This window comes from Cebus imitator, unplaced genomic scaffold, assembly GCF_001604975.1.
Source record: "Cebus imitator isolate Cc_AM_T3 unplaced genomic scaffold, Cebus_imitator-1.0 Scaffold34, whole genome shotgun sequence".
In the NCBI taxonomy this organism is placed as follows: Eukaryota; Metazoa; Chordata; class Mammalia; order Primates; family Cebidae; genus Cebus; species Cebus imitator.
Window position 1 is genome coordinate 1,594,698 of NW_016107349.1, and position 26,884 is coordinate 1,621,581.

At 48.8% G+C, this 26,884-nt stretch overlaps 1 protein-coding gene and 1 non-coding gene across 2 annotated transcripts in view; one reads left to right on the forward strand and one right to left on the reverse strand.

The window, feature by feature from the left end:
• Positions 1 to 10,134: 10,134 nt before the first annotated feature.
• On the reverse strand, positions 10,135 to 10,298 carry LOC119470566. Its single transcript, XR_005199480.1, has one exon. It is a non-coding gene; the product is annotated as a U1 spliceosomal RNA (small nuclear RNA).
• Positions 10,299 to 12,440: 2,142 nt separating this feature from the next.
• Positions 12,441 to 26,884, forward strand: part of NPC1L1 (NPC1 like intracellular cholesterol transporter 1) — a 30,301-nt gene continuing 15,857 nt past the window's right edge. The window contains exons 1-10 of the mRNA XM_017524616.2: positions 12,441 to 12,559; positions 13,422 to 14,944; positions 16,773 to 16,873; positions 17,287 to 17,459; positions 17,724 to 17,852; positions 18,829 to 19,011; positions 19,603 to 19,717; positions 19,899 to 20,026; positions 21,240 to 21,377; positions 21,613 to 21,702. Coding sequence (XP_017380105.1) covers positions 12,506 to 12,559; positions 13,422 to 14,944; positions 16,773 to 16,873; positions 17,287 to 17,459; positions 17,724 to 17,852; positions 18,829 to 19,011; positions 19,603 to 19,717; positions 19,899 to 20,026; positions 21,240 to 21,377; positions 21,613 to 21,702 — 2,634 coding nt within the window. The 5' untranslated portion in view covers positions 12,441 to 12,505. The remainder of the gene's footprint in view (positions 12,560 to 13,421; positions 14,945 to 16,772; positions 16,874 to 17,286; positions 17,460 to 17,723; positions 17,853 to 18,828; positions 19,012 to 19,602; positions 19,718 to 19,898; positions 20,027 to 21,239; positions 21,378 to 21,612; positions 21,703 to 26,884) is intronic.

Sequence of the window (26,884 nt, forward strand, 5' to 3'; positions counted from 1 at the left end):
AAAATATAACAAGAGTTGTTTTGTAGTCTAACATTCTGTCTATCCTGAGAAATATTCCATGTGCACTTGAAAGAAATGTGTATCCTGCTATTGTGGAGTGGAATGTTGTATATATACTTTATGTCCAAGCGTTTTATAAATGTTCAAGACTTCTATTTCGTTACTGATCTTCTGTCTAGTTGTTCTATCCATTATTGAAAATGGAGTATTGAAGTCTCCAACTATTGATTGTGCTCTGTTTCTCCTTTCGATTATGTAATGTTTATTTCATATATTTTAAGGTCACATTGTTTGATGCATATGTATTATTATATATTCTTGATGAATTGACCCTTTTAGTAATGTATAATGTCATTTTTGTCTCTTGCAATAATGCTTTTTTTTTTTTTTTCTGTTGTGTGTGTGTGTTTTTTTTTTCCTGAGACAGAGTCTTGCTCATGTTGCCCAGACTGGAATGCAATGGCGTGATCTCAGCTCATCACAACCTCTGCCTCCTGGGTTCAAGTGATTCTCCTGCCTCAGCCTCTAGAGAACCTGAGATTATAGGCACCTGCCACAATGCCCAGCTAATTTTCGTATTTTTAGTAGAGATTGTATTTCGTCATGTTGGCCAGGCTGGTCTTGAACTCCTGACCTTGTGATTCACCCACCTTGGCCTCCCAAAGTGCTGGGATTACAATAAAACAAAGTAAAATAAAATGTAGAAGAGATAATTTTATCTGTTACCATTCCATTCACCAATGTTCCGTGTTGGCATAGTCAACATTCATGCTATATTCGTGCTTTAAAATGTAGGAATTTTCTGTTCATCAGCCATTCATGAGTGCTCTTTCTCTCTCTCTCTTCCATCTAGCTAGCTCTACCTATTGACTCTTTCTAACTAAAATAATTTTAAAAGTGATTTTTTTATATGTAAAATATAAATATTTCCTAGAGTTAAAAAAATCTAATTTGCACTGATACCAATTTAACAGCATACAAAACTCTACTTCTATACAGCCTTGTCCCCGCTTTAGGTGGATTACTGATGTCAAAAATTTCATTTTATACATTGTTTGCTCAAAAATGTGGAATTATGTTTTTTGGCTGAGTGTGGTGGTTCATACCTGCAATCCCAGTGCTTTGGAAGGTTGAGGTGGGAGAATTGCTTGAGGCAGGAGTTTGAGACCAGCCTAGGCAACATAACAAGATTCTAGCTTTATAAAAAAGGAAAAAAGAAAGAGTGAGTTGGCAGGCATGGTGGCTCAGGCCTGTAACGACAGCACTTTGAGAAGCTGAGGTGGGAGGATCGCCTGCCTCCAGGACTTTGAGACCAGCCTGGGCAACACAGTGAGATCCCACCTCTACAAAAAATACAAAAATTTGCCAAGCATGGTGGCATGTGCCTATAATTGGGATTCCAGCTACTTGGGAGCTGAAATGGGAGGATTGACTGAGCCCAGAGGTCGAGGATGCAGTGAGTTATGATTGCACCAATGCATTCCAGCCTGGACCAAAGAGAGACCCTGTCTCAAAACAAATAAACATACAAACAAAACACCCAAGAAAAATCCCCAAAGCTATAATAATTCTGGCTTTTATGTTTATCCATGTAAATATTTTTATTGGGGATTTTTATTTCTTCAAACATCTTTGAGTTACTGTCTAGCATCCTTTCATTTCTTTTTTCTTTTTTTTAGGTTACTCATAACAATTGGCTGACCTCAGCATCCTTTCATTTCAACGTGAAAGAGTCCCCTTAGCATTTCTTGCAAGGCGGGTCTAGTGGTAATGAACTTTCTCAGCTGTTATGTATCTGAGAATGTCTTAATTTCTCACTTATTTTGAAGGAAAGTTTTGCTGGAAATAGAATTTTTTGGTGGACAGTTTTGTTTGTTTCAACACTTTAAATATATCAAGCTCACTATCTTTTGACCTTCAATGTTTCTTATGAGTAATCAGCTGATAATCTTATTGAGGACGTCATGTCTGTGATGAGTCACTTTTCTCTTGCTTTCAATATTCTCTCTTAGTATTTGTCTTTCAACTATTTGATTATAATATGTCTCAATGTAAGTCTCTTTGCATTTGTCCTCCTTGGAGTTTACTGGACTTTTTAGATATTTTATATTCATGTCTCTCATCAAATTTGGAAAGTTTTAGGCCATTATTTCTTCAAATAATCTGTCTATTCTCTCTTTCTTCTCCTTACTGAACTTCCCTAACACCCATGTTATTTTGTTTCATGATGTATCATAAGTAACTTAGTCTCTGTTCGCTTTTCCTCACTCTTTTTCATGTCTGTTCCTCTGAACTGATGATTTCAATTGTCCTACCTTCAAGTTCACAGATTTTTTTTTTCTGCTTTCTCAAATCTGCTCTTGAGCCCCTCTGGTGAAGTTTTTATTTCAGTTATTATCCTTTTCAGGTCCAGAATTTCTGTGTGGTTCTTTTTTATAATTTATTGATAACCTCATTTCGTTCATGTATAGTTTTCCTAATTTACTTTAGTCCGCATCTGTTTTTGCTCTTAGCTCTTTAAGATAGCTGTTTTAAAGTTTTTTGTCTAATAAGTCTAATGTTGGGCTGCCTTCGACACAGTTTTTTCAACTTGTTTTTGTTCCTTTGACTAGGCCATCTTTTCCCATTTCTGTTTGCCTCATGATTTTGCTGTTGCTGTTGAAAACTGAATAGTTAACTATTATAATGTGAGAAGTCTGGAAATCAGGTTCTATCTCTTCCTCAGCATTTTTTTTTAAATTGCTAAAGGCTGTAGTAATCTGTTTTTATACTTTCCCAAACGATTCTTGCAAAGACTATTCATTGTTTTTTGTGGTCACCAAAGTGTCTGTTTCTTTAGCTTGTGTTTAGCCAGTGTTTTGACAGAGATGCCAGAGGCTAAAAAATGATGACACCACCAACACACACACACACACACACACACACACACACACACACGCACAAACACACACACGAAGCATACCTCTTACACCTTTTTTTTTTTTTTTTTTTTTTTAACGGAGTCTCGCTCTGTCTCCAGGCTGGAGTGGAATGGTGGGATCTAGGCTCACTGCAACCTCTGCCTCCTGTGTTCAAGCGATTCTCCTGCCTCAGCCTCCTGAGTAGCTGGGACCACAGCCTCGAGCCACCACACCCAGCCAATTACCTCTTCCATTCTGCAAATTGGCTGGAACTTTTTTAACACTTAGCTAGACTTGTTCTGAGCCTAAGGATTAGCCTGTGACAAAAGTTTCAGGGCTTTTCTGAACATGAGTTTTGCCCTGGGCATCCGTGTGGCATTCTAAATTTCCTGTATACAGAGCTGTTCTATTTTTGTTGAGTTGGATCTCGCGCTGTCGTCTAGGCTGGTGTGCAGTGATGATCATGGTTCACTGCAGCCTCAAACTCCAGGCTCAGGTGATCTTTTTGTTTCTGTTTCCCAAGTGGCTGGGACTACAAGCATGTATCACCATGCCCGGCTAAGCTTTCCCTTCCCTCCCTTCCCCTTTTCTTCCTCCTTCTTACTTTTGTTTTTTCTCCTTCCTTCCTTCCCTCCCTCCCTCCTTTCCTCCTTTCTTTCATTGCCTCCTTCCTTTCTTCCTTCCCTCCTTCCTTCCCTCCCTCCCTCTCTCTTTCTTTCTTTCTTTCTTCTTTCCTTTCCTTTCCTTTTCTTCCTTTCTCTCTTTTTCTTTCTTTCTTTCCTTCCTTCTTTCTTTCTTTCTCTCTCTCTTTCTTTCCTTTTTCTTTCTCTTCTCTTCTTTTCTTCTTTCCTTTCTCATTTTTACTTGAGTCTCATTTTTACTCCAGGCCTGGAGTGCAGTGATGCAATCATGGCTTACTATAGCCTCTAACCCCTGAACTCAAATGATCCTCCCATCTCAGCCTCCCAAATAGCTGAGACTACAGTTACATGCTGCATGCCAGCTAACTTCTTAAAAATTTTATTTTTTATAAAGATAGGGTCTTGCCATATTGCCCAGGCTAATCTCAAACTCCTGGCCTCACGTGATCCTCCCACCTTGGCCTCCGAAGCACTGGGATTATAGGCATCAGCCGCTGTGCTTGGCTTATAGCTGCTTTAAACATTTATATAAAAATTTTTTTGAAGCCAGGCACGGTGGCTCAAGCCTGTAATCCCAGCACTTTGGGAGGCCGAGGCGGGTAGATCACGAGGTCAAGAGATCGAGACCATCCTGGTCAACATGGTGAAACCCCATCTCTACTAAAAATACAAAACGTTAGCTGAGCGTGGTGACGCATGCCTGTAATCCCAGCTACTCAGGAGGTTGAGGCAGGAGAATTGCCTGAACCCAGGAGGTGGAGGTTGTGGTGAGCCGAGATCGCGCCATTGCACTCCAGCCTGGGTAACAAGAGCAAAACTCCGTCTCAAAAAAAAAAAAAAATTTTTTTTTGAGACAGGGACTTGCTCTATTACACTGGCTGGAGTGCTATGGGACAGTCATGGCTCACGGCAGCCTCAAACTTCTGGGCTCAAGAGATCCTCCCCCCTCAGTCTTCCAAGTACCTGGGACTACAGGTGCATGCCACCATGCTCAGCTATTTTTTAAATTTTTTTATAGATACAGGGTCTTGCTATGTTGTCCAGACTGGTCTCAAACTCCTGGGCTCAAGCAATCTGCCTGCCTCAGCCTCCCAAAGTGTTGGGATTACAAATGTGAGCCACTGTGCCTGGAAGTTGCTTTTGAATATCCAGATTATCCAAGCTTCTCCTCTGGGTTTAAAGTGGTTTATTGCATGTCTCTACCTATAACCTCTTGCCCCAGGCATCTTTTCTGAGCAGTGGCCTGATTTTAGGCAAGAGACACAGCATCTTGCATCAGTTCTTCAGGTATCCCCCAGACAAGAACAGATGTACATGGTAGTTTGCAAATAAGGTAGCCTGCTCTCTTTGGGGGGTGGGAGCTGAGAACTGTGCTACTATTGTCTCAAGTCCAAAACTGCTGGCTGGATGCAGTGGCTCATGCCTGTAATCCCAACATTGTGGGAGGCCAAGGCAGGAGGATCACTTGAGGCCAGGAGTTTGAGACCAGCCCTAACAACATAGTGAGACCCTATTTCTACAAACCACTTTAAAAAACTAGCTGGGGCCGGGCGCTGTGGCTCACGCCTGTAATCCCAGCACTTTGGGAGGCTGAGGCTGGTGGATCACAAGGTCAGGAGATTGAGAACATCCTGGCCAACATAGTGAAACCCCGTCTCTACTAAAAGTACAAAAATTAGCTGGGCATGGTGGCATGTGCCTAGATAGCTGGGATTACCCAGCTACCTAGGAGGCTGAGGAAGGAGAATCGCTTGAACCAGGGAGTCAGAGGTTACAGTGAGCCGAGATCGCACCAGTGTGCTCCAGCCTGGTGACAGAGTGAGACTCCAGCTCAAAAAAAAACCTATTTGGGTGTGGTGGCACATCCCTGTAATTCTAGCTACTCAGGAGGCTGATGTGGGAGGCTGCAGTAAGCCATGATTGTACCAATACACTTCAGGCTGCGCTGTTTTTTGAGACCCTGTTTCAAAAAAAAAAAAAAAAAAAAAAGACCAAGACTGCTGCCATGCTGAGGAAGTGGTGGGGCAAGGCTAAGTAAAAACACCACTAAAGGGCCGGGCGTGGTGGCTCGCGCCTGTAATCCCAGCACTTTGGGAGGCACAGTAGCAAGTGCAATGGCCTTGTAAGGGATCTTTGGAGGGCACTTCCCACTGTGCTGTTTTTGATTAGCACCTTTCTCATTATTAAAGGCTCCCTCCTGCTCTCAGGCTACATCAGCAAAGTGGGGGCAGACCAGGCTGTTCCAGTCCTGATCATTGGCATTCTGGTGTTCCTACCCGGATTTTACCCCCTGGGCATCGCTTTCTATGCATTCAAAAGCTATCACAGTTATTCCTATGATGACATTCCAGACTTTGATGACTAGCACCCACCTCATATCTGAGAAGAGTCACAGTGGGACTGCCCCAGCTTTAAGATACCGAGCAGAAACTCTAGATAAGGGCTAAGGAATTCTGCAGCTTGTGGATGTTTAAGAAAACATCCTTGATTTTATGGGTTCTTCCCAAAGATGTTAACTGAGCCTACAGTTAGCTAGTTAGGATGTGACCTGCTCTGTTTTTCATCCCTTGGCCCTGGCAAGAGCTCCTGACAAGTTTTTCCACAGGAATATGTATCATGGAAGAATAGAGTTTATTCCATAGTGGAAGGTGTTGCCTGCCACCACCCTCTGTAGAGCTGAGCATTTCTTTTAAATAGTCTTCACTGCCAATTTGTTCTTGTAGCAAATGGAAGAATGTAGTATGGCTAATTTCTTACTACTAAGTAATTTATTTTAAAAATGTCTGAGTATCTTGGCCGGGCACAATAGCTCATGCCTGTAATCCCAGCACTTTTGGAGGCCAAGATGGGTGGATCACGAGGTCTGGAGTTCGAAACCAGCCTGATCAACATGGTGAAACCCCATCTCTACTAAAAAGACAAAAAAATTAGCTGGGCATGGTGGCGTGCACCTGTAATCCCAGCTACTCAGGAGGCTGAGGCAGGAGAATTGTTTGAACCCAGGAGGTGGAGGTTGCAGTCAGCTGAGATCGCGCCATTGCACTCCAGCCTGGGTAACAAGAGCAAAACTCCGTCTCAAAAAAAAAAAAAATTTTTTTTTGAGACAGGGACTTGCTCTATTACACTGGCTGGAGTGCTATGGGACAGTCATGGCTCACGGCAGCCTCAAACTTCTGGGCTCAAGAGATCCTCCCCCCTCAGTCTTCCAAGTACCTGGGACTACAGGTGCATGCCACCATGCTCAGCTATTTTTTAAATTTTTTTATAGATACAGGGTCTTGCTATGTTGTCCAGACTGGTCTCAAACTCCTGGGCTCAAGCAATCTGCCTGCCTCAGCCTCCCAAAGTGTTGGGATTACAAATGTGAGCCACTGTGCCTGGAAGTTGCTTTTGAATATCCAGATTATCCAAGCTTCTCCTCTGGGTTTAAAGTGGTTTATTGCATGTCTCTACCTATAACCTCTTGCCCCAGGCATCTTTTCTGAGCAGTGGCCTGATTTTAGGCAAGAGACACAGCATCTTGCATCAGTTCTTCAGGTATCCCCCAGACAAGAACAGATGTACATGGTAGTTTGCAAATAAGGTAGCCTGCTCTCTTTGGGGGGTGGGAGCTGAGAACTGTGCTACTATTGTCTCAAGTCCAAAACTGCTGGCTGGATGCAGTGGCTCATGCCTGTAATCCCAACATTGTGGGAGGCCAAGGCAGGAGGATCACTTGAGGCCAGGAGTTTGAGACCAGCCCTAACAACATAGTGAGACCCTATTTCTACAAACCACTTTAAAAAACTAGCTGGGGCCGGGCGCTGTGGCTCACGCCTGTAATCCCAGCACTTTGGGAGGCTGAGGCTGGTGGATCACAAGGTCAGGAGATTGAGAACATCCTGGCCAACATAGTGAAACCCCGTCTCTACTAAAAGTACAAAAATTAGCTGGGCATGGTGGCATGTGCCTAGATAGCTGGGATTACCCAGCTACCTAGGAGGCTGAGGAAGGAGAATCGCTTGAACCAGGGAGTCAGAGGTTACAGTGAGCCGAGATCGCACCAGTGTGCTCCAGCCTGGTGACAGAGTGAGACTCCAGCTCAAAAAAAAACCTATTTGGGTGTGGTGGCACATCCCTGTAATTCTAGCTACTCAGGAGGCTGATGTGGGAGGCTGCAGTAAGCCATGATTGTACCAATACACTTCAGGCTGCGCTGTTTTTTGAGACCCTGTTTCAAAANAAAAAAAAAAAAAAAAAAAAGTTAAAGGCCAGTCGTGGTGGCTCACGCCTGTAATCCCAGCACTTTGGGAGGACGAGGTGGTTGGATCACCTGAGGTCGGGAGTTCGAGACCAGCCTGACCAGCATGGAGAAACCCCATCTCTACTAAAAATACAAAAAATTAGCTGGGCATGGTGGCACATGCCTGTAATCCCAGCTACTTGGGAGATGAAGGAGGAGAATGGCTTGAACCTGGGAGGCGGAGGTTGCCGTGAGCCGAGATCACACCATTGCACTCCAGCCTGGGCAACAAGAGCAAAACTCTGTCTCAAAAAAAGAAAAAAAATACCACCACAAAACTTTGCTACTGTTTTGAAGATGGCCTTTTTAAAATCGAGTGTTTGCCTGATTGCTGTAGACCTTTGTCTTTTGGAGCACCAACAAAGTTGGCTCTGACAGTTATCTGCTTGTTTATTCAGTATTTCAGTTTGGAAATGAGAGCTTGGAACTTCCTAGTCCACCATTTTGCTGATGTCATTTCCAATGGCATTTTTTGCATCTTGACTTTTTCCTCATGTTCAGTGCTTCAGGACCACAAGATGGTTGCTATAGCTCCAGACTTTCCATCTGTCTAGGGCAGCGAAAAGTGGGGAAGGCTACAATATCATGCCAGCTGCATACATCTCTTTTAATGAGGAAAGGAAAACCTTCCCATGGGCCAGGACTGGATCACATGGCCACTGCTAGCTGCAAAGGGAGCTGGGAGAACAGAGAGAGCCTCTGTTCTCTTGACTGAGTAGTGGACACAATCCTTCACCAAATAGAGTCCAGGTTCTGATGGCAAGAAAGATGAAGGGGCCACCAGCAGGCTGGTTACCCCAAAGTGCCAGAAGTTGTGGATGTGATTACTCACATCTGTACCGGGGAGAGTGTTGTATACATATCCAGCCAAGGTACCTGTGGTCCAGGTCCGGGGACCAGCTTAGCAATGTCACCTACCTTCCTCTCAGCCCAGATCCTCAGACTCTTTAAATGCTGTTGGGATGCAGAACAGCATGTCAGCAGGTGATTTTAATTTATTTTTTAGGGGTACACAGATTATATATTTATGGGGTACATATTTTGATACAAACATACAGTGTGTCATCATCACATCAGGTTGTAAATGGGGTGTCCATCACCTCAAGCATTTGTCACTTATCTGTGTTACAAACATTCCAATTACACCCTTTAAGTTATTTTAAATGTACTCTGACTGTAGTTACCCTGTTGTGCTATCAAATACCAGCTCTCATTCATTCTATCTAATTATATTTATGAACCCGTTAACCATCTCTGCTTCCCCCTCCCCCCACCCCACTACCCTTCCCAGCCTCTGGGAACATCATTCTACCCATTCTCTATTGCCATGAGTTTGTTTTGATTTTTAGCTCCCACAAATGAGTGAAAACACGTGAAGTTTGTCTTTCTGTGCCTGGCTTATTTCAGTGAGTGATCCTGAAATCTTCAGGGATTGTCTGCACGTGACTCACCTGGGGCAGCCTCTGCCAGGCATCACCCCAGAGCTGACCACAGAAGGCTGTTCTGCTGATGGCTGGCTCACCCCCGGCTGCTCCCTTAGTGAACTGGCACAGCTCTGGGCCCCTCTCTGGACCTGCTCAGAGTAGCCACATTTCAGGCGTGTCTTATGATTTCAGTATCAAGCTTATCATATCAATCTTACTAATACCAACAGAAAGTGGAAAATGAGGTATTATCTGGCAGTCATTAAATTAGTAAGGTCTAATGACAAACATAATACATGATGAAGGTGAGACTGCTGAGAGATGGTGCTTTTGCAAGTTGCTCGTGTCAGTGGCAAGAGTCATGTCCCTTGGGAAATCACTGTGTTTTCATTACCCAAGACTGGCATCAACCCTTCACCAGATTCTAATTACTGAGAATCTGATAATTACCCGATAAATCCTAGATTAACCAGAGGAAAGAATGAGCTGTCCACGTAAGAATTGTAGACACTGGGCCGGGCGTGGTGGCTCACGCCTGTAATCCCAGCACTTTGGGAGGCTGAGGCGGGTGGATCACGAGGTCAGGAGTTCAAGACTAGCCTGGCCAACATCATGAAACTCCATCTCTACTAAAAATACAAAAATTAACTGAGCATGGTGGTGGACGCCTGTAGTTTCAGCTACTTGGGAGGCAGAGGCAAGAAAATCGCTTGAACCCAGGAGGTGGAGGTTGCAGTAAGCCGAGATTGCGCCACTGCACTCCAGCCTGGCGACAGAGCAAGACTCCGTCTCAAAAAAACACAAAGAAAAAAAAGAATAGTAAGCATTGTACTCTCACAAATCTCATCTGGGGGAACTTGTTTTAAGGAAATAATTTTTTTTTTTTTCAGGGGAAAGCGCGAACGCAGTCCCCCACTACCACAAATTATGCAGTTGAGTTTCCCACATTTAGGGAAATCGCAGGTGTCAGCACATCCGGAGTGCAATGGATAAGCCTCATCCTGGGAAAACCACCTTCGTGATCATGGTATCTCCCCTGACAGGTAAGTATAAGTAAATAAATTTTCAAAAAGAGGAAACATTGTTAGGCCTAAATAAGTCAACCAGAAACTTATTTATCAAAAACGAACTATTGGGAATTAGCCAGACAGTCAGCACCAGAAGAGGAGAAGATCCCTGCATTCTGTGGACCATAACCCAGTCACAGACACGCTCATCAGAGATCGAAGGCAATGGGGAGGATTTATGTGAAAAGTCAAGAGAAAAAGCAGGATGCATGTATATATATCATATGGTCACAACTCAGCACGTGTGCCCAGAGGCACTGGCAGCTGGATTGGGAGATCGGGCGTGAAATTTTCACTGTTACTCTGAGCAGGATTGTGCTGCTGTCACACTGTTTGTGTTTCACAAAAGACCCCAGGAGATCACATAGCTGGACTCCATCTCTCTCTGGTGCTGGGATGGGCACAGCTGGGCTCCAGGGGCTCAGCCTAGGCAGCCCCCGCAGGAACATATGAAAGGCAGGGTGGGCTTTGAGCCCACTGCAGCAGGTGCTGGTGCTGGGCCCTGCCTGTGCTGACACTCACAGCCTCGTGTGTGCCAACAGTGACTTCTTGCAGCAAGTGCTCACAGCCCTGCCTAAGGCCCTTTGACACTGAGCACACCTGCCATGTGCTGGGGCTAAAGCTCCCAGGCGTGTCCTCAACCAGTGACAGATGAATGTAGTAGAAAGTGTCCGTGTCCTTATTCCTTGGAGGGGACCCTCTTGGGCATGTCTCCACCAGCTCCTGGAGGTCCCTGGGGGCAGGAGGTCCCTTGGATGCACTCTGGTCAGCTTCTTGCCATCCCCTCGCTCATCCCCCACTTCCCTACTGCTGTCATCTGGAGTCACCTCCCCAGTAAACTCTTTGCACTGGGATTCTTGTTTCAGGATCTGCTTTTGGAGGAAATGGATGGCAACACCAGGAACAGAGGACATAGAGAGGCAGCTTCATGGGTGGTGGAGTCTCTGCCTCTGCTGGCCAGGGAGTTGGGAGCAGTGCTGGGAAGTTGCTGGACGGAGCTGTCACTGCATAGAGGCAGACCCTAGGCTGCCGACTGTCTTTCCTCTCCACTATGGCTGTCTCGAGGGTTTAGAGGTCAGCCTGACCCTGCCCTGGCCCCCTTCCTCTCAGCCCCTCTCTTCCCCTACATGAGCCTGGGTGGCTCCCCTGTGAATCAGGCAGGGGTCCACAGAACACAAGAGACAGGTCCCTCCCTGCAGCTATCTCCAGTAGGTGGCTATGCAGGAGATATTCCCAACAAGCTGCGCTTATCTGCAACTCAGCTTTGGTAATAAGGCCCAAGGTCATGGCCCATCCTAGTGATAGTGAGAGCCCAAGGCAGGACTTGAAGATTCCTATCAGGAGGAAGAAGAAGGTGTGTACCATGCCCCTGGGCCCAGGTGGAAAGGGCTGTTGCTCAAGGCTCCCAGACACTCTCTCTGCCTTGGGGGGTGACTGGTGGGGCAGGCTTCGACAAGGAACAAGAGGGAGAAGGTTAGGCGGGGAGAGGGGGATGAAGAGCAAAGTGGGCAAAGGAGAGTCTTCCACTCTCTGGGGTCTCTGTCAACTGTCAGGCCTTGGAGTGAGCTGTTCTCTCCCTTTGCTTCCTGGAGGAGGGGACGTTTGTGACTACGTCACTCCACCTTGACTACCCCTCTGTTATCAGGCTGTTAATATTAATTAACAACAGTTGCTAGGGATGACAGAGCAGAGGGTGCCTCTGAGCCCACAGCTGGCCCTGGTCCCAAGAGGGGGTAGGGCAGAGCGGGGGTCTGAGGCTGAGCCAGGGAGGGTGCGGAGGTTCCGTGGCCAGGCTCAGTTCCTGAAGCCAGAGCCCAGCCAGTGCCTGGTCCCACCTCTGCCTCCATGCGCTGGCACTAACTCCAGCCGAGGCTGAGTTGGGGGCTCATAGCGAGGTGTCTCCCCTAGCTGGCTCAGCTCTCTGGCTTCAGTTGCTTTGGGAAGTGAGTGGAGACCCTAGCACCTTCATGATGAGGCTCATCTTAAAGCGGGGGGCCTGGGACTGGGGCCAAACAGTGGGAACGGGTATATCCTGGTGGATCATTAACCAGCAGGCTCAGCCCCATTGGTCCCTAACCCAGTCAGGCCAGGGTTGTCATCACAGGGGAGGAGGCTGCCTTAATGTGAGTTCGGCCCTTGCCTATCCCTGAGGCCTGGCCCAGTTCCCCACTGCCCCTTTCCCAGACCCGGGATGGCAGAGGCCGGCCTGAGGGGCTGGCTGCTGTGGGCCCTGCTCCTGCGCTTGGTGAGTCCCAGGGCCCAGCCTTACCTCCCCTGCAGCCACCAGTTAGGGACCCTGGGGCCGGCCGTGTACCAGGCAAGGGTTACGGTGACAGCAAGGGCCTCAGGGCCTGTGGGCTGGGCCAGTATCTGGACACATGAGGGATGCCAGACCCCACAGAGGAGGGGTGCAGGTGGAGGGTTTCCAGGTCACAGGGTTGAATGTATACAGGGGCGGGAGAGGCCAATGGACTGGTGTGCTTCGGGCCCCTCCCATCACTGGCCCTGCTGTGGGGTCTGGGCCTGAGGTTGAGGGAGGTCTGAGGCAAGGAGGTGCCGGGGTGGGGTTACCTGGTGAGCATCACCCAGGGAGGACTGGGCACTCTGGAGGCTTGGAGAAGGTCCAGGGCTGGCGCCTCTTAAGTTCCTTGCTCTCCGTGTCTGGGAGGTGGGTGATGGTTTTTGGCCTCAAGCAGGTGGTGGTGGTGGTGGTGGTGCTAGGCGGGAGAGACTCCTGCACAGATTCTCCATGAGGGACCGTGGCCTCTGGATGTGGCATGCAGTGTGGAGACTCAGGCTGACTTCGATGTGGGCAGAGCCTGGCAACTTGGAGTCACCTTTGCCTACTTACCCACCCGCAGCCACTCCAGCATGACCTTCCTAAACTTCAGGTCTATCAGGCCACCCCCAGGAAGGAAGTCCTGTACCGTCCAGTCACTCCAGCGCTGGCTGGCACATGCCTCCAGGAGGCTTCCCACTTCCCACATTCCCCGCTTCCCTGCCCCTGCTCCATGTCCTTCTTACCCCCATGCCCTCCCTGGTGGCCTGCTGCCCGGATGACCCCCAGCTGTGTCGGGGTCCATGAGTGATGTTGCTGTGCTCTGCAGGCCCAGAGCACCTACACACCCATCCACCAGCCTGGCTACTGCGCCTTCTACGATGAGTGTGGGAAGAACCCAGAGCTGTCCGGAGGCCTCACAACACTCTCCAATGTGTCCTGCCTGTCCAACACGCCAGCCCGCAACATCACAGGTGATCACCTGACCCTATTACAGAAAATCTGCCCCCGCCTCTACACTGGCCCTAACACTCAAGCCTGCTGCTCCGCCAAGCAGCTGGTGTCACTGGAAGCAAGTATGTCAATCACCAAGGCCCTCCTCACCCGCTGCCCGGCCTGCTCTGACAATTTCGTGAACCTACACTGCCACAACACGTGCAGCCCCAACCAGAGCCTCTTCATCAATGTGACCCGAGTGGCCGAGCGAGGGAGTGGACAGCTCCCAGCTGTGGTGGCCTATGAGGCTTTCTACCAGCACAGCTTTGCCGAGCAGACCTATGACTCCTGCAGCCGTGTTCGCATCCCTGCAGCCGCCACGCTGGCTGTGGGTACCATGTGTGGCGTGTACGGCTCTGCCCTTTGCAATGCCCAGCGCTGGCTCGACTTCCAGGGAGATACAGGGAATGGTCTAGCCCCACTGGACATCAACTTCCACCTCCTGGAGCCCGGCCAAGCCGTGGGGAGTGGGATTCAGCCTCTGAATGAGGGGGTTGCACGTTGCAATGAGTCCCAAGGTGACGACGCGGTGGCCTGCTCCTGCCAGGACTGTGCTGCATCCTGTCCTGCCATAGCCCGCCCCCAGGCCCTGGACTCCACCTTCCGCCTGGGTCGGATGCCGGGCGGGCTGGTCCTCATCATCATCCTCTGCTCTGTCTTTGCTGTGCTCACCATCCTGCTTGTAAGACTTCGTGTGGCCCCCACCAGGGACAAAAGCAAGATGGTGGACACCAAGGAAGGCACCAGCTTCTCTGACAAGCTCAGCTTCTCCACCCACACCCTCCTTGGTCAGTTCTTCCAGGGCTGGGGCACGTGGGTGGCTTCGTGGCCTCTGACCATCCTGGTGCTGTCTGTCATGCTGGTGGTGGCCTTGGCAGCGGGCCTGGTCTTTATGGAACTAACTACAGACCCTGTGGAGCTGTGGTCGGCACCCAACAGCCAGGCCCGACGTGAGAAGGCTTTCCATGACCAGCATTTCGGCCCCTTCTTCCGAACCAACCAGGTGATCCTGACAGCTCCTAACCGGTCCAGCTACAGGTATGATTCCCTGCTGCTGGGGCCGAAGAACTTCAGCGGGATTCTGGACCTGGACTTGCTGCTGGAGCTGCTGGAGCTGCAGGAGAGGCTGCGGCACCTCCAGGTGTGGTCGCCCGAGGCACAACGCAACATCTCCCTGCAGGACATCTGCTACGCCCCGCTCAATCTGGACAATGCCAGTCTCTCCGACTGCTGCATCAATAGCCTCCTGCAGTATTTTCAGAGCAATCGCACACTCCTGATGCTCACGGCCAACCAGACGCTGAGGGGGGAGACCTCCCAAGTCGACTGGAAGGACCACTTTCTGTACTGTGCCAAGTGAGTCCATGGTGGGGGCCAAGCAGAAGAGTGGGCTGGGGCTGGGCTGCCATGGCCTCCTGGGAATCGGGCCGGGCATATAGCTGGTCCTGAAGGACCAGGGGTAGCTATTTCTATGGCTCTGGCCAGGGGCCATCCAGATGGTTATCTCTGCCCCTTGTCTGGCCGCCACTTCCTTTGATCAGAGTTCCTGCTCACGGCCGCAGATTTGTGCGTGGCCATCACTGGCCCTTCAACCCCAAGTCCACTCTTTCTGCGGAGCTCCTGACATGTGGGAGCGCCCTGCTATGCTCTTGGTTTGAGTGTGACAGAGGAATCTGATTGGCACAGCTCATGTTTACATTTGCTTTGTTTTGCTTCTTGTGTCCGTGCCAGGCACCGTAAGGCCCCTTGGTAGCCCATGAGGTACCATGGTATGCACTGCAAAAGGTGCCCTCCGGCCAGGGGCCATGGCTGGTCTCAGGCACCTGGGCCGGGTGTCCTGGGGCAGGCCACAGTCACACACACTTCTATTGCTTGGGGTTCAGTCCTTGGCTCTGTCTACTCTGGTGTGCTGCCAACAAGATGCCAATAAGCCTGCTGGGACACGGGGGCCAAGAGCCAAGGGCAGCAGCGGGGCAGTGCCAGTGGAGGCCCGTGAGATTGGACTAGAACTGAGGTCATCAAAATGAACTTTTAGTACTCCATACTCCAGAGCAAATGAGAGCTAAAAGGGGCAAATAGCATCTTAGTGTTATTATGAAAACGGTTCTGACTACAGACCCTGGAAAGGGTTTCCAGGACTCCCAGGGGCCCCAGGACACACTTTCAGAACCACTGGATTGGAAGAGGGTGCTGATACTTTCTGTCCCCTGCTGCCTGGCTCTGCATCCTGTGGCTGGGCCCCAGGTTTGGGCTGCTTCCCAGAGCGTCTGTGCCAGGAACCCAAGGTCTGTCCCTTGAAAAAGCAGTAATGAGAGGAGTCATTGGTTGCTCTGGGGAGGCATCATGGTCTGACCTCAGACTCACGTCTGATGGCAGCTTTATAATAGTACGTTCTGTTTGTTTTGACTTTGGATGCTCATAACAACTCATGGGTGGTCCAGTTGTCCCCATTTTACAGACAGGACAACCGAGGCTCAGAGGGGCGTGGTACACTGCTCAGGGTCACATAGCAACCAGCACTTGCTTGCTGAGAGCTGAGAGAAGGGCATAGAGAGCTTTGCACAGGTGTCCCACTGTGTCTTCACAACAACCAGCTTTGCAGAAAGGGTTAAGCTAAAGGACCTACAGACTTGTCTGAGGGCACCAGGCTGGTAAACTGTGAAAACATTGGCTCCTGGGCTCTAGGGCTCCAAATCAGACTTCAATGCCTAGAGGGTTTTTGGGGTCCCCAGGCAGAAGAAGGAGGCTGAGAGGGCAACGTTTGAGATAGCTCATGCCAGACCTCACAGCTCAAATCCCAGCTCTTCTACCCTATGGGACTTCGGGTGTGATACTCAATCCAGAATCAGATAATGTCAGAGCTGGGACGGTCAGGCTGGTGTGCGACATGAGAGGCACAGAGGGCAGGGCCCGGAGCAGCCCCTGCCTGGCACAGAGGAGGCACTCAGGGCAGCTCCAGCTCACTCTGTGGGTGGGGGCCTGCAGGAGATCTTGTTGGATGGGAGCCATTTAGGGTCCACTGGGCTGGGCTGTCTGCAGCCATCTGCAGCCTGTGACCCCCACCCCACCAACTCACCCTCCGTAGTGCTGTGAGTCTGGGGTGGGAGGGGAAGGGAGGGGCTATAGGGACTGGGCATGCCAGGTCCTTCTGTGATTGTCTCCCTCTGTGGTTTTCTCCTTCCAGTGCCCCACTCACCTTCAAGGATGGCACAGCCCTGGCCCTGAGCTGCATGGCTGACTACGGGGCCCCTGTCTTTCCCTTCCTTGCTGTAGGGGGGTACAAAGGTAAGCTGAGTGGGCCCCAAAAGGAGGCCAAGGAAGATGCAGTGCTGGGGCAGGAACCCTAGATGGGAGGATGGGAGTGGCGCTGGGGGTTCTCGCAGCCTGGGGGTGACCTGGCTTCTGGAAGCTGCAGGCTGACCCTGTCCTGCCTCCTCTCTCTGCCGTTTCTTTCATCTTCTCGTAGTGTTGCTCAGGTACTCTGGTTTTTTGCCTGGGTCCAAGGGTCTTGCCTTTGGATGAAAGAAGAGGGGTATAGGGGGTAAGGCCTCAAACTCAGATGTGGAAGGAGTGGGGGAGAAAGAGCAAGGGGTGGTGGGAGGGGTGTAGCTAGATAGGGGGAGGGAATATAGGGGTACAGCTGGAGGGGGAGGGAGGCAGGGGTGCAGCAAGAAGCGGCTGAGCATTTCTTATCCCAGGGAAGGACTATTCTGAAGCGGAGGCCTTGATCATGACGTTCTCCCTCAACAATTACCCTGCCGGGGACCCCCGTCTGGCCCAGGCCAAGCTCTGGGAGGAGGCCTTCTTGGAGGAAATGCGAGCCTTCCAGCGTCGGATGGCTGGCACATTCCAGGTCACATTCATGGCTGAGGTAGGGGCTGAGGGTCCCTGGCTCTGGGGGTGCAACCCAGGTGTCCCCACCCTGGCCCTGGCCCTTCCTAAGTGACCCTGGGCAGTGGCTGCCTGCTCAGAACGGGGTGATTGTGATGGCTGTTTTTGTAGCCTCACCAGGGATTATAGGGGGCCATTAGGCATTGTGACACAGCACGGTTAGTGCCCAGGGACTGAGCTATTGAGAGCCGGCCTGGCTGGAGCAGGCGTGGTCAGTGGGGGCTGGTCGGGTGTGTGTCCACAGCGCTCTCTGGAAGACGAGATCAATCGCACCACAGCCGAGGACCTGCCCATCTTTGCAACCAGCTACATTGTCATTTTCCTGTACATCTCCCTGGCCCTGGGCACCTATTCCAGCTGGAGCCGAGTGATGGTGAGAAGCGGGAGGTACACAGCTAGGTGGGCTAGCCCAGGACCCCAGGCATCTTCAGCAGGACTTCTACAGCTTTCCTAACCAGAGCGCCTCAGAACAACAAAGTGGACCCACCAGGTGGCCGCCCCAGAGGGTGATGATACCTCTTGCGGGTGCTCTGTGCTGAAAGGTCAAGAGCAGCTTCATTTTCTCTTCTTTTTCTTTCTTTTTCTTTTCTTTTCCTTCTCTTCTCTCTCCCTCCCTCCCCCCTCCCTCCCTCTCTTTCTCTTTTATTTCTCTCTCTCTTTCTCTCTCTGCCTTTCTTTTTTTTTTTCTTCCTCTCTTTCTTTCCTCTCTCCTTCTTTCTTTTCTTTTCTTTTCTTTCGAGACAGGATCTTGCTCTGTTGCCTAGGCTGGAGTGCAGTGGCGTGATCTTAGCTTGAGGGAACCTCAAACTCCTGGGCACAAGTGATCTTCCTGCTTCATCCTCCCAAGTAGTTGGGACTACAGGCACATGCCACTGTGCCCAGCTAATTTTTTTGTTTTTTATTTTTTGTAGAGACAGTGTCTCGCTTTGTTACCTAGGCTGGTCTCAAACTCCTGGGCTCAAGCCAGCCTTCCGCATTAGCCTCCCAAAGTGTTGAGATTAGAGGTGTGAGCCACCACACCTGGCCTAAAAGCAGTTTTCTTTCTGTTAACATGCTATACCCTCATTTGTCCAAATGCAAAGCTAATATTTAAAATCTCTTGCAATGCGTGCTTGAGGAAGATGGGCCAGGCTCACCTATGCCTTTGGGTTTCATGGACCTGCCCTAGGGAGGATGGCTCTGCAGAGGGACTTCAATGTGAGATGTGAGCTCTTCACCATTGGGGGCAGTATTGGGCACCTGCGGGCACTGAGAGTGCCTGCCTGCTGCTGTGTCTTGCCTAGCTGAGGCTGGTGGGCATACTGGGTAGGTGCTAGGTGGCTAGGTGGCTGAGCCTGGTTGCATTGCAGGTGGACTCCAAGGCTACACTGGGCCTTGGCGGGGTGGCCGTGGTCCTGGGAGCAGTCATGGCTGCCATGGGCTTCTTGTCTTACCTGGGAGTCCGCTCCTCCCTGATCATCCTGCAAGTGGTGCCTTTCCTGGTGCTGTCCATGGGGGCCGATAACATTTTCATCTTTGTTCTCGAGTACCAGGTAAGAAGGGAGGAGCTCTCCACACCCCACGTCTCCACTCTTCTCCCAACCTCACCTCCTGGCCAGATGGGACTCTGGCGTGAATTTGCTGGGTCTCTCTGTAGACTCTTCCTGTTCATTGACACACATGTTTATAATATCTGTAGAAACTAGAGTGTGTTGACATAAATGACGTCATTCTGTCTCTACCATCTGGAATTAGCTTTCTGCTAACCCCTTGCAATGTCTGGTAAAAGCTCTCCATGTTGGTATATTACAGCCTCCTCCTGCCTTTATGCTGCTACACAGCCTTACGTGATAAGGATAAATCAGAGAAAATTTCACCTCTCCCTGTTGCTGAACAGTTAGGTTCCAACAATGCTTGGAACAGGGATGCTATAGACATCTCGAACGCACCAAGCATTTCTCCCAGCCAGACCCTGGAAGCAAAACGTTGGTTGTGGGGAGTGTGAGGGTCTTTGCTGATTCAGGAAGGTCGGAGCAGCTCCTCAGGCCCAGCTGCAGCTCTGGGCACTTGCCAGCTTCCTACTGGCCTTTGAGGGATGGTGCCCTTGGAGGGCTCTGGCTCTTATCCCTGCTATTCACACACAGAGGCTGCCCCGGAGGCCTGGGGAGCTGCGAGAGGTCCACATTGGCCGAGCCCTGGGCAGGGTGGCCCCCAGCATGCTGCTGTGCAGCCTCTCTGAGGCCATCTGCTTCTTCCTAGGTGAGCCTGGGACAGACCCTCCCCACTCAGCATTAGGCCTGCTGGGTTAGTGCCTGTGCCCAGGAGTTCCCAGAGGGCAGTGGGCACAGTGCAGGCCCCCTTCCCCCTGCACCCTGTCAGTGCCAGCTTCTACTCTGCCCTTGATGCCAGGGTACCCTGACAGCCCTCTGCTTCCTCACAGGGGCCCTGACCCCCATGCCAGCTGTGCGGACCTTTGCCCTGACCTCTGGCCTTGCTGTGATTCTTGACTTCCTCCTGCAGATGTCAGCCTTCGTGGCCCTGCTCTCCCTGGACAGCAAGAGGCAGGAGGTAGGGGCAGCTGGGCCAGGACTGAGGCACCTGCCCCTGGGTCCCCACCTTGGCAGAGAGATGGGGTAGCTTCACCACCACAGAGATGGCCCAGAGAATGGGGTGGGGGACAGGGGCATTGTGTCAGGAAGGTAATATTTGGGCCATGTATTCTCCAATTTCCTATAAAAAAATAATTTCATTTTGACAATTTTTGAAATATAATCAAACCTCCTAAAGTACATGAGGTTGAGAAATAAAATACAGTTGACCCTTGAACAGTATGGAGATTAGGGCACCGACTGTCTGAGCGTTGAAAAGCTGCATGTAATTTTTTTTTGAGAGGGAGTTTCGCTCTGTCACCCAGGCTGGAGTGCAATGGCATGATCTCAGCTCACTGCAAGCTTTACCTCCCGGGTTCATGTGATTCTCCTGCCTCAGCCTCCCGAATACTGGGATTACAGGAGCCTGCCAGCATGCCCAGCTAATTTTTATATTTTTAGTGGAGATAGGGTTTTACCACGTTGGCCAGGCTGGTCTCGAACTCCTGACCTCAGGTGATCTGCTTGCCTTGGCCTCCCAAAGTGCTAGGATTACAGGCGTGAGCCACCTCGCCCAACTTGCAAGTCACTTTTGACCCCTCCGTACTTAATTCCTACGAGCCTACTGCTGACTGCAGGCCTTAGTGATAACATAAACAGTCAATTAACGCATCTTTTGAATGTGATATGTATTATAAACTATATTCTTACAATAAAGGAAGCAAGAACAAAGAAAATGTTAGTAAGAAAATAATAAGGAAGAGAAAAGCGTATTTACTATTCATAAAGTAAAAGTGGATCATCATGAAGGTCTTTATCCTTGTTGTCTTCACGTTGAGTAGGCTGAGGAAGAGGAGGAAGGGGGGGTTGGTCTTGCTGTTTCAGGGGTGGCAGAGATGGAAGAAAATCGGGGATAAGTGGCCCCAGGCAGTTCAAGCTCATGTTGCTCAAGGGTCAACTGTATAAGTGAGAAGTCGACAGGAGTTGATCTGTTGGTTCCCCTGATGGTATAAAATTTAAAGATATTTTACCAAGATGAAAAAAAAAGCAAAGAAAATAGCACACTGGTATGTCTCCATGAGTGCCACTGGCCTGGGCCACCCACAGAAGGTGACAGTCCCAGGGGAAAGGGAGGTGGTCCCTGGGGTCTGGTTTGCTCTGGGACTACCTTGAGGGGCTGCCTCCCACCCCAGGCCTCCCGGTTGGACATCTGCTGCTGCGTCAAGCCCCAGGAGCTGCCCCCACCTGGCCAGAGAGAGGGGCTTCTGCTCTGGTTCTTCCGCAAGGCCTATACCCCCTTCCTGCTGCACTGGATAACCCGAGGGGTCATGGTGAGTGGGACTCGAACCACACGAGGGCAGGGGGACTAGGAGGGAACCTCACCTCAGGGAGAGCAGGCTTGGGGGTAGAAAGGTTGCCTAGGCCCAAGTGCTGATACTTGGGGCTGGCACGCGAGTCTGTTCAACTCCAGAATGTTGCCCATGACACCCTGACTGACTTAAATTTGCGGGGAGATTAGGGATGGCTGTTGGGCAGAGTGGTCTCATGCAGCAGGTCCCTTCCCAGCTGTTGCTGTTGCTCGCCCTGTTTGGAGTGAGTCTCTACTACATGTGCCACATCAGCGTGGGACTGGACCAGGAGCTGGCCCTGCCCAAGGTGAGCCCAGGCCCTTCTCAACCCTTAGGTCCCTGGGATTTGGGGAGGGGCAGTTGCAACCAGCAGAGATGGGTGGGGGAGTCTCCTGTCAGGGGCTTAGCCAGAGGTGCAGAATTGCTTACTGCTTCAGAGGCATTTCCAGCAGTCCTGGGGAGCGAAGCCACATCCATGTATGAACAGCACAAGAGCCAGGTACCAGCCCCAGGCTACAGTAAGAGAAACGGCCCAGGCATCCAAGGGCTGTCTACGTGAGAAGGCAGGCCACAAGGAATGACTGCCACTTTGCTGAGTGCTTGTCCTGTGTCCAGCCCTGCAAATCCTCTGGGCCCAAAGCCAGGGAGGGGAGAGGTTCAGGGGAAGGAAGGCCCCATGGTTGGAGGGGACCTCTAAGGTAGCAAAAGATTTGTAGAGGAAGGTGATGACAGACTCATCAATGGGAGGCCGGAGTGAGCCCAGGTGTGTTTCCTGGGTGTGTGAGCAACTGTGGGCGTGGGATAGGAGTGAGATGAGCTGGAGGCCAAGGGCATGATGGGAGATGGCGCTGATTGCCTAGCCTGGACCAGTAAGTGTGTGGGCTGACAGGCACGATGCATCCGCCAAGGCTGGGGACCCAGCTCATCTGGATGTGCACTCGCGGTGACTGTGGGCTGGTGGCACAGAGGAAGCAGCCACAGACAGCAAAGTCTGAGACACACGGTCAGCCTGCATGACCAAGCTCGGGAGAGGGAGGGCTTCATCTGGGGGTCGATGTCTAGGACCCATCTGGGGAACTGTGATGGAGGTTTGGGCAAGGGTCTGGGCACTGGCAGGAGTCCCGGCGGAAGCAGCCAGGCCCGAGCCCGCGGCAGGGCTGAGTGGGGTGCGGCGGCTGGGGTAGACATGTTAGGCAGTACTGGCCTGGGGTCCTGGAAGCCAGGTGAGGGAGGACAAGAGCAGATGGCTCAGGTGTGTACTTTGGGTGACCCTATGGAGGGAGAGCAGGTGGGGACGCCAGTGAGGGTCACAGAACGACCCTGCCACCTGAGGAAGCCCTGGGGGCTATGTCACGCAGCTGAGGTGAAGAGGGTCTCTAGTGCCTCAAGAGCAAGAAGGAAGGAGGCGATGGGCTGCTAGACCCTGCTGAGGTTTTATGTTGATGCCCTTTAGTTTTCTGTTGGGGACATTTGTTTCTTACTGCTTTTAAAAATTTTACTGTTTTTTCCCAGTTTTTTTATTGTGGTAAAATACACATAATAAAAAATTACCATTGTAACCATTTTTTAGTGTACAGTTCAGTGATATTAAGCACACTTATACTATTCAACTATCACCACCAAAACTCTTTCCTTTTGGCAAAATCGAAATTTTACCAATAACCCGTGACTCCCCATTCTCCCTCCCCTCAGCCCCTGACACAACCACATTACTTTCTTTTTTTTTTATTTTTTTTATTTTTGAGAGGGAGTCTCAATCTGTCGCCCAGGCTGAAGTGCAATGGCATAGTCTTGGCTGATTGCAACCTCTGCCTCCCGGGTTCAAGCAACTCTCCTGCCTCAGCCTCCCAAGTAGCTGGGACTATAGGTGTGTGCCACAAAACCTGGCTAAATTTTTCTATTTTTAGTAGAGCTGGAGTTTTGCCATATTGGTCAGGCTGGTCTTGAACTCCTGGCCTCATGATCTGCCTGCCTCAGCCTCCCAAAGTGTTGGGATTACAGGTGTGAGCCACCATACCTGGCCCATTTACTTTCTGTTCTATGGTCTGACCACTTTAGGCACCTCATATAAGTGAACTTATATACAATATTTGTCTTTTTGTGACTGGCTTATTTCATGTAGAATGATGTCTTCAAGGTTCATCCATGTTGTGGCATGTGTCAGAATTTCCTTCCTTTTTGAGGCTGAATAATATTCCATTGTACTATCAACTCATCTGTTACTGGGTTGCTTCTACCTTTTGGCTATTGTGAATAATGCTCTATAAACATGGGTGTTCAAGTCTCTGCTTTCAATTCTTTTGAGTACATGCCCAGAAGTCGAATTGCTGGATCATATGGAATTCTATTAAAAAAAATTTTTTTTTTTTCTGAGACGGAATCTCGCTGTGTCCCAGGCTGGAGTGCAGTGGCACAGTCTTGGCTCACTGCAACCTCCACCTCCCAGGTTCAAGCGATTCTCCTGCCTCAGTCTCCTGAGCAGCTGGGATTACAGGCACCTGCCACCAGGCCCAGCTAATTTTTGTATTTTTAGTAGAGATGGGGTTTTACCATGTTGGCCCCTGGTCTTGATCTCCTGACTTTGTGATCTGCCGGACATGGCCTCCCAAAGTGCTGGGATTACAGGTGTCAGCCACCGTGCCTTGCCTTATTTAAAATTTTAAGGAACCTTTATACTGCTTTCCACAATTGCACCATTTTAAATTCCCACCGGCAGTGCACAAGGGCTCACCAACATTCGTTATTTTCTTCTTGTTGTTTTTAATAGTCATCTTAGTGGCCATAAAGTGGTATCTCAATGGTTTTGATTTGCATGTCTCTAATGATTGTTGATGCTGAGCATCCTTTTATTTGCTTGTTGGCAATTTATATATTGGAGAAATGTCTATTCAAGTCCTTTGCCCATTTTCGGATTAGACTGTTTTTTGTTGTTGAAATAATTCGCTCTATATTTTGGATACTAATCCCTTATTGGACATGTGATTTAAAAATATTTTCTTCCTTTCTATGGGTTGCCTTTTTACTCTGTTGAGAGTGTCCTTTAATGCACAATTTAAAATATTCATGAAGTTCCATTTATTTATTTTTTCTTTTGCTGCTTGTGCCTTTAAGTCACATACAAGAAATCACTGCCAATGCCAATGTTGTCATGTTTTCTCTTAAGTTTCTTCTAAGAGCTTCATAGCTTTATAGCTTTGTGTCTTACATTTAGGTCTTTGATCCATTTTCAGTTGATTTTTGTATATGGTATTAGGTAAGGTGCCAACTGCATTCTTTGGCACGTGGATATCCAGTTTCCTTAGCACCATTTGTCAAAAAGTCTATCTTTTTCCCATTGAATGAGTTTTGGCACTCTTGTTAAGAAATCATTTGACAATATATGTGAGGGCTTATATCTGAGCTCTCTATTTGTTCCGTTGGTCCATGTGTCAGTACTCATGCCAGTGCCATACTGTTTTGATTACTGTTGCTTTCTGATAAATTTTGAAATCAGGAAGTATGAGTCTTACAACTTTGTTATTCTCTGTCAAGATTGTTTTGGTTATTTGGGTTCCGTTGAGATTCTATATGAATTTTAGGGTGAATTTTTCTATTTCTTCAGAAAATGCCATTGGGATTATGATACAGATTGTGCCTAATCTGTAGATTGCTTTGTTAGTATTGACATCTTAACAATATTGTCTTCCAATCAATGAACACAGGATGCCTTTCCACTCATTTATGTCTTGTTTAATTTCTTTCAGCAATATTTTGTAGTTTTTAGTGTTCAAGTCTTAAATTTTTTTGGTGAAGGCAATTCCTAAGTATCTTATTCTTTTTGATGCAACTGTAAATAAAACTGTTTTTTAATTTTTCTATTCACATTATTCTTTGTTGGTGCTTAGTAATGCAACTGCTTTTTATATGCCGATTTTGTACCCTACAACATTGCTGAATTTGTTAGTTTTTTTTTTTCATTTGTTTCATCCAGCCCAAAACATCATGAATTTGTTATTTGTTAGTTCTAACAGTTTTTCTTTATTATTATTATTATTATTATTATTATTTTTTTTTTGAGACAGAGTTTCACTCATGTTACCCAGGCTGGAGTGCAATGGCGCGATCTCGGCTCACCGCAACCTCCGCCTCCTTGGGTTCAGGCAATTCTGCTGCCTCAGCCTCCTGAGTAGCTGGGATTACAGGCACGCACCACCACGCCCAGCTAATTTTTTGTATTTTTAGTAGAGACGGGGTTTCACTATGTTGGCCAGGATGGTCTCGATCTCTTGACCTCGTGATCCACCCGCCTCGGCCTCCCAAAGTGCTGGGATTACAGGCTTGAGCCACCGCGCCCGGCCTATTATTATTATTATTTTTTTTTAAGATGGGGTTTCACCATGATGGCCAGGCTGGTCTTGAACTCCTGACCTCAGGTGATCCACCCACCTCAGCCTCCCAAAGTGCTAGGATTACAGGCGTGAGCCACCACGCCCGACCTAGTTCTAACAGTTTTTTAAAGTAGAGTCTTTATATTGTGCTTTAGATAATTTTACTTCCTTTCCAATTTGGATGCCTTTAATGTCTTCTTTTTGCCTAATTTCTCTGACTAGAATTTTCAATACTATGTTGAAGAGAAGAGGTAAAAGTGGGTATCCTTGTCTTTTTCCTGATCTTAGAGAAAAAGCTTTCAGTCTTTCATCATTGAGTATTAAATTTCCTGTGTATTTTCATATATGGCCTTTAACATTTTGAGGAAGATCCTTGTATTCTTAGTATTCTGAATGTTTTTATTATGGAAGGATGTTGGATTTTTGTTAAATGGATTCCAGGAATAAAGCCCTGTGGTCATGGTGTATCATCCTTTTAATATGCTGTTGAAGTCAGTTTGGTGGTATTTTGTTGAGGACTTTTTCATCAGTGTTGTTTTTTTTTTTTTTTTTTTAATCAGTGTTTTTAAGGGATTTTGGTCTGTGGTTTTCATTTTCTTGTAGTGTCTTTGGCTTGGTATTAGGGCAATGCCGGCCTCCTAGAATAAGTTAGGAAGTGTTCCTTCCTTTTCTTTTTCTTTTTGTTTTTTTTGGAAGTTTGAGGAGGATTGATGTTAATTCTTCTTTAAACATTTGATAGAATTCACAAGTGAAGCCATTGAGTTCAGTGTTTTTCTATGTTGGAACCGGTTTTAATGAATGATTCAATCTCTTTATTAATAATGGGTCTATTCAGATTTTTTATTTCTTCATGACTCAGGCTTGGTAGGTTTGTGTTTCTAGGAATTTGTCTGTGTCCATTTCATCTAATTTATATAACTTTATGTATGCAATTGTACATAGTACTTTCTTCTCTGTTTTTATACTATTATTATTACTTTTTACGGAGGCAGGATCTTGCCCTGTCACTAGACTGGAGTGCAGTGGCACAATTAGAGCTCACTGCAGCCTCAACTTACTGGCTCAAATGATCCTTGACCTCAGCCTCCCAAGTAGCTGGGCCTATAGGTGTGTGCCACCATA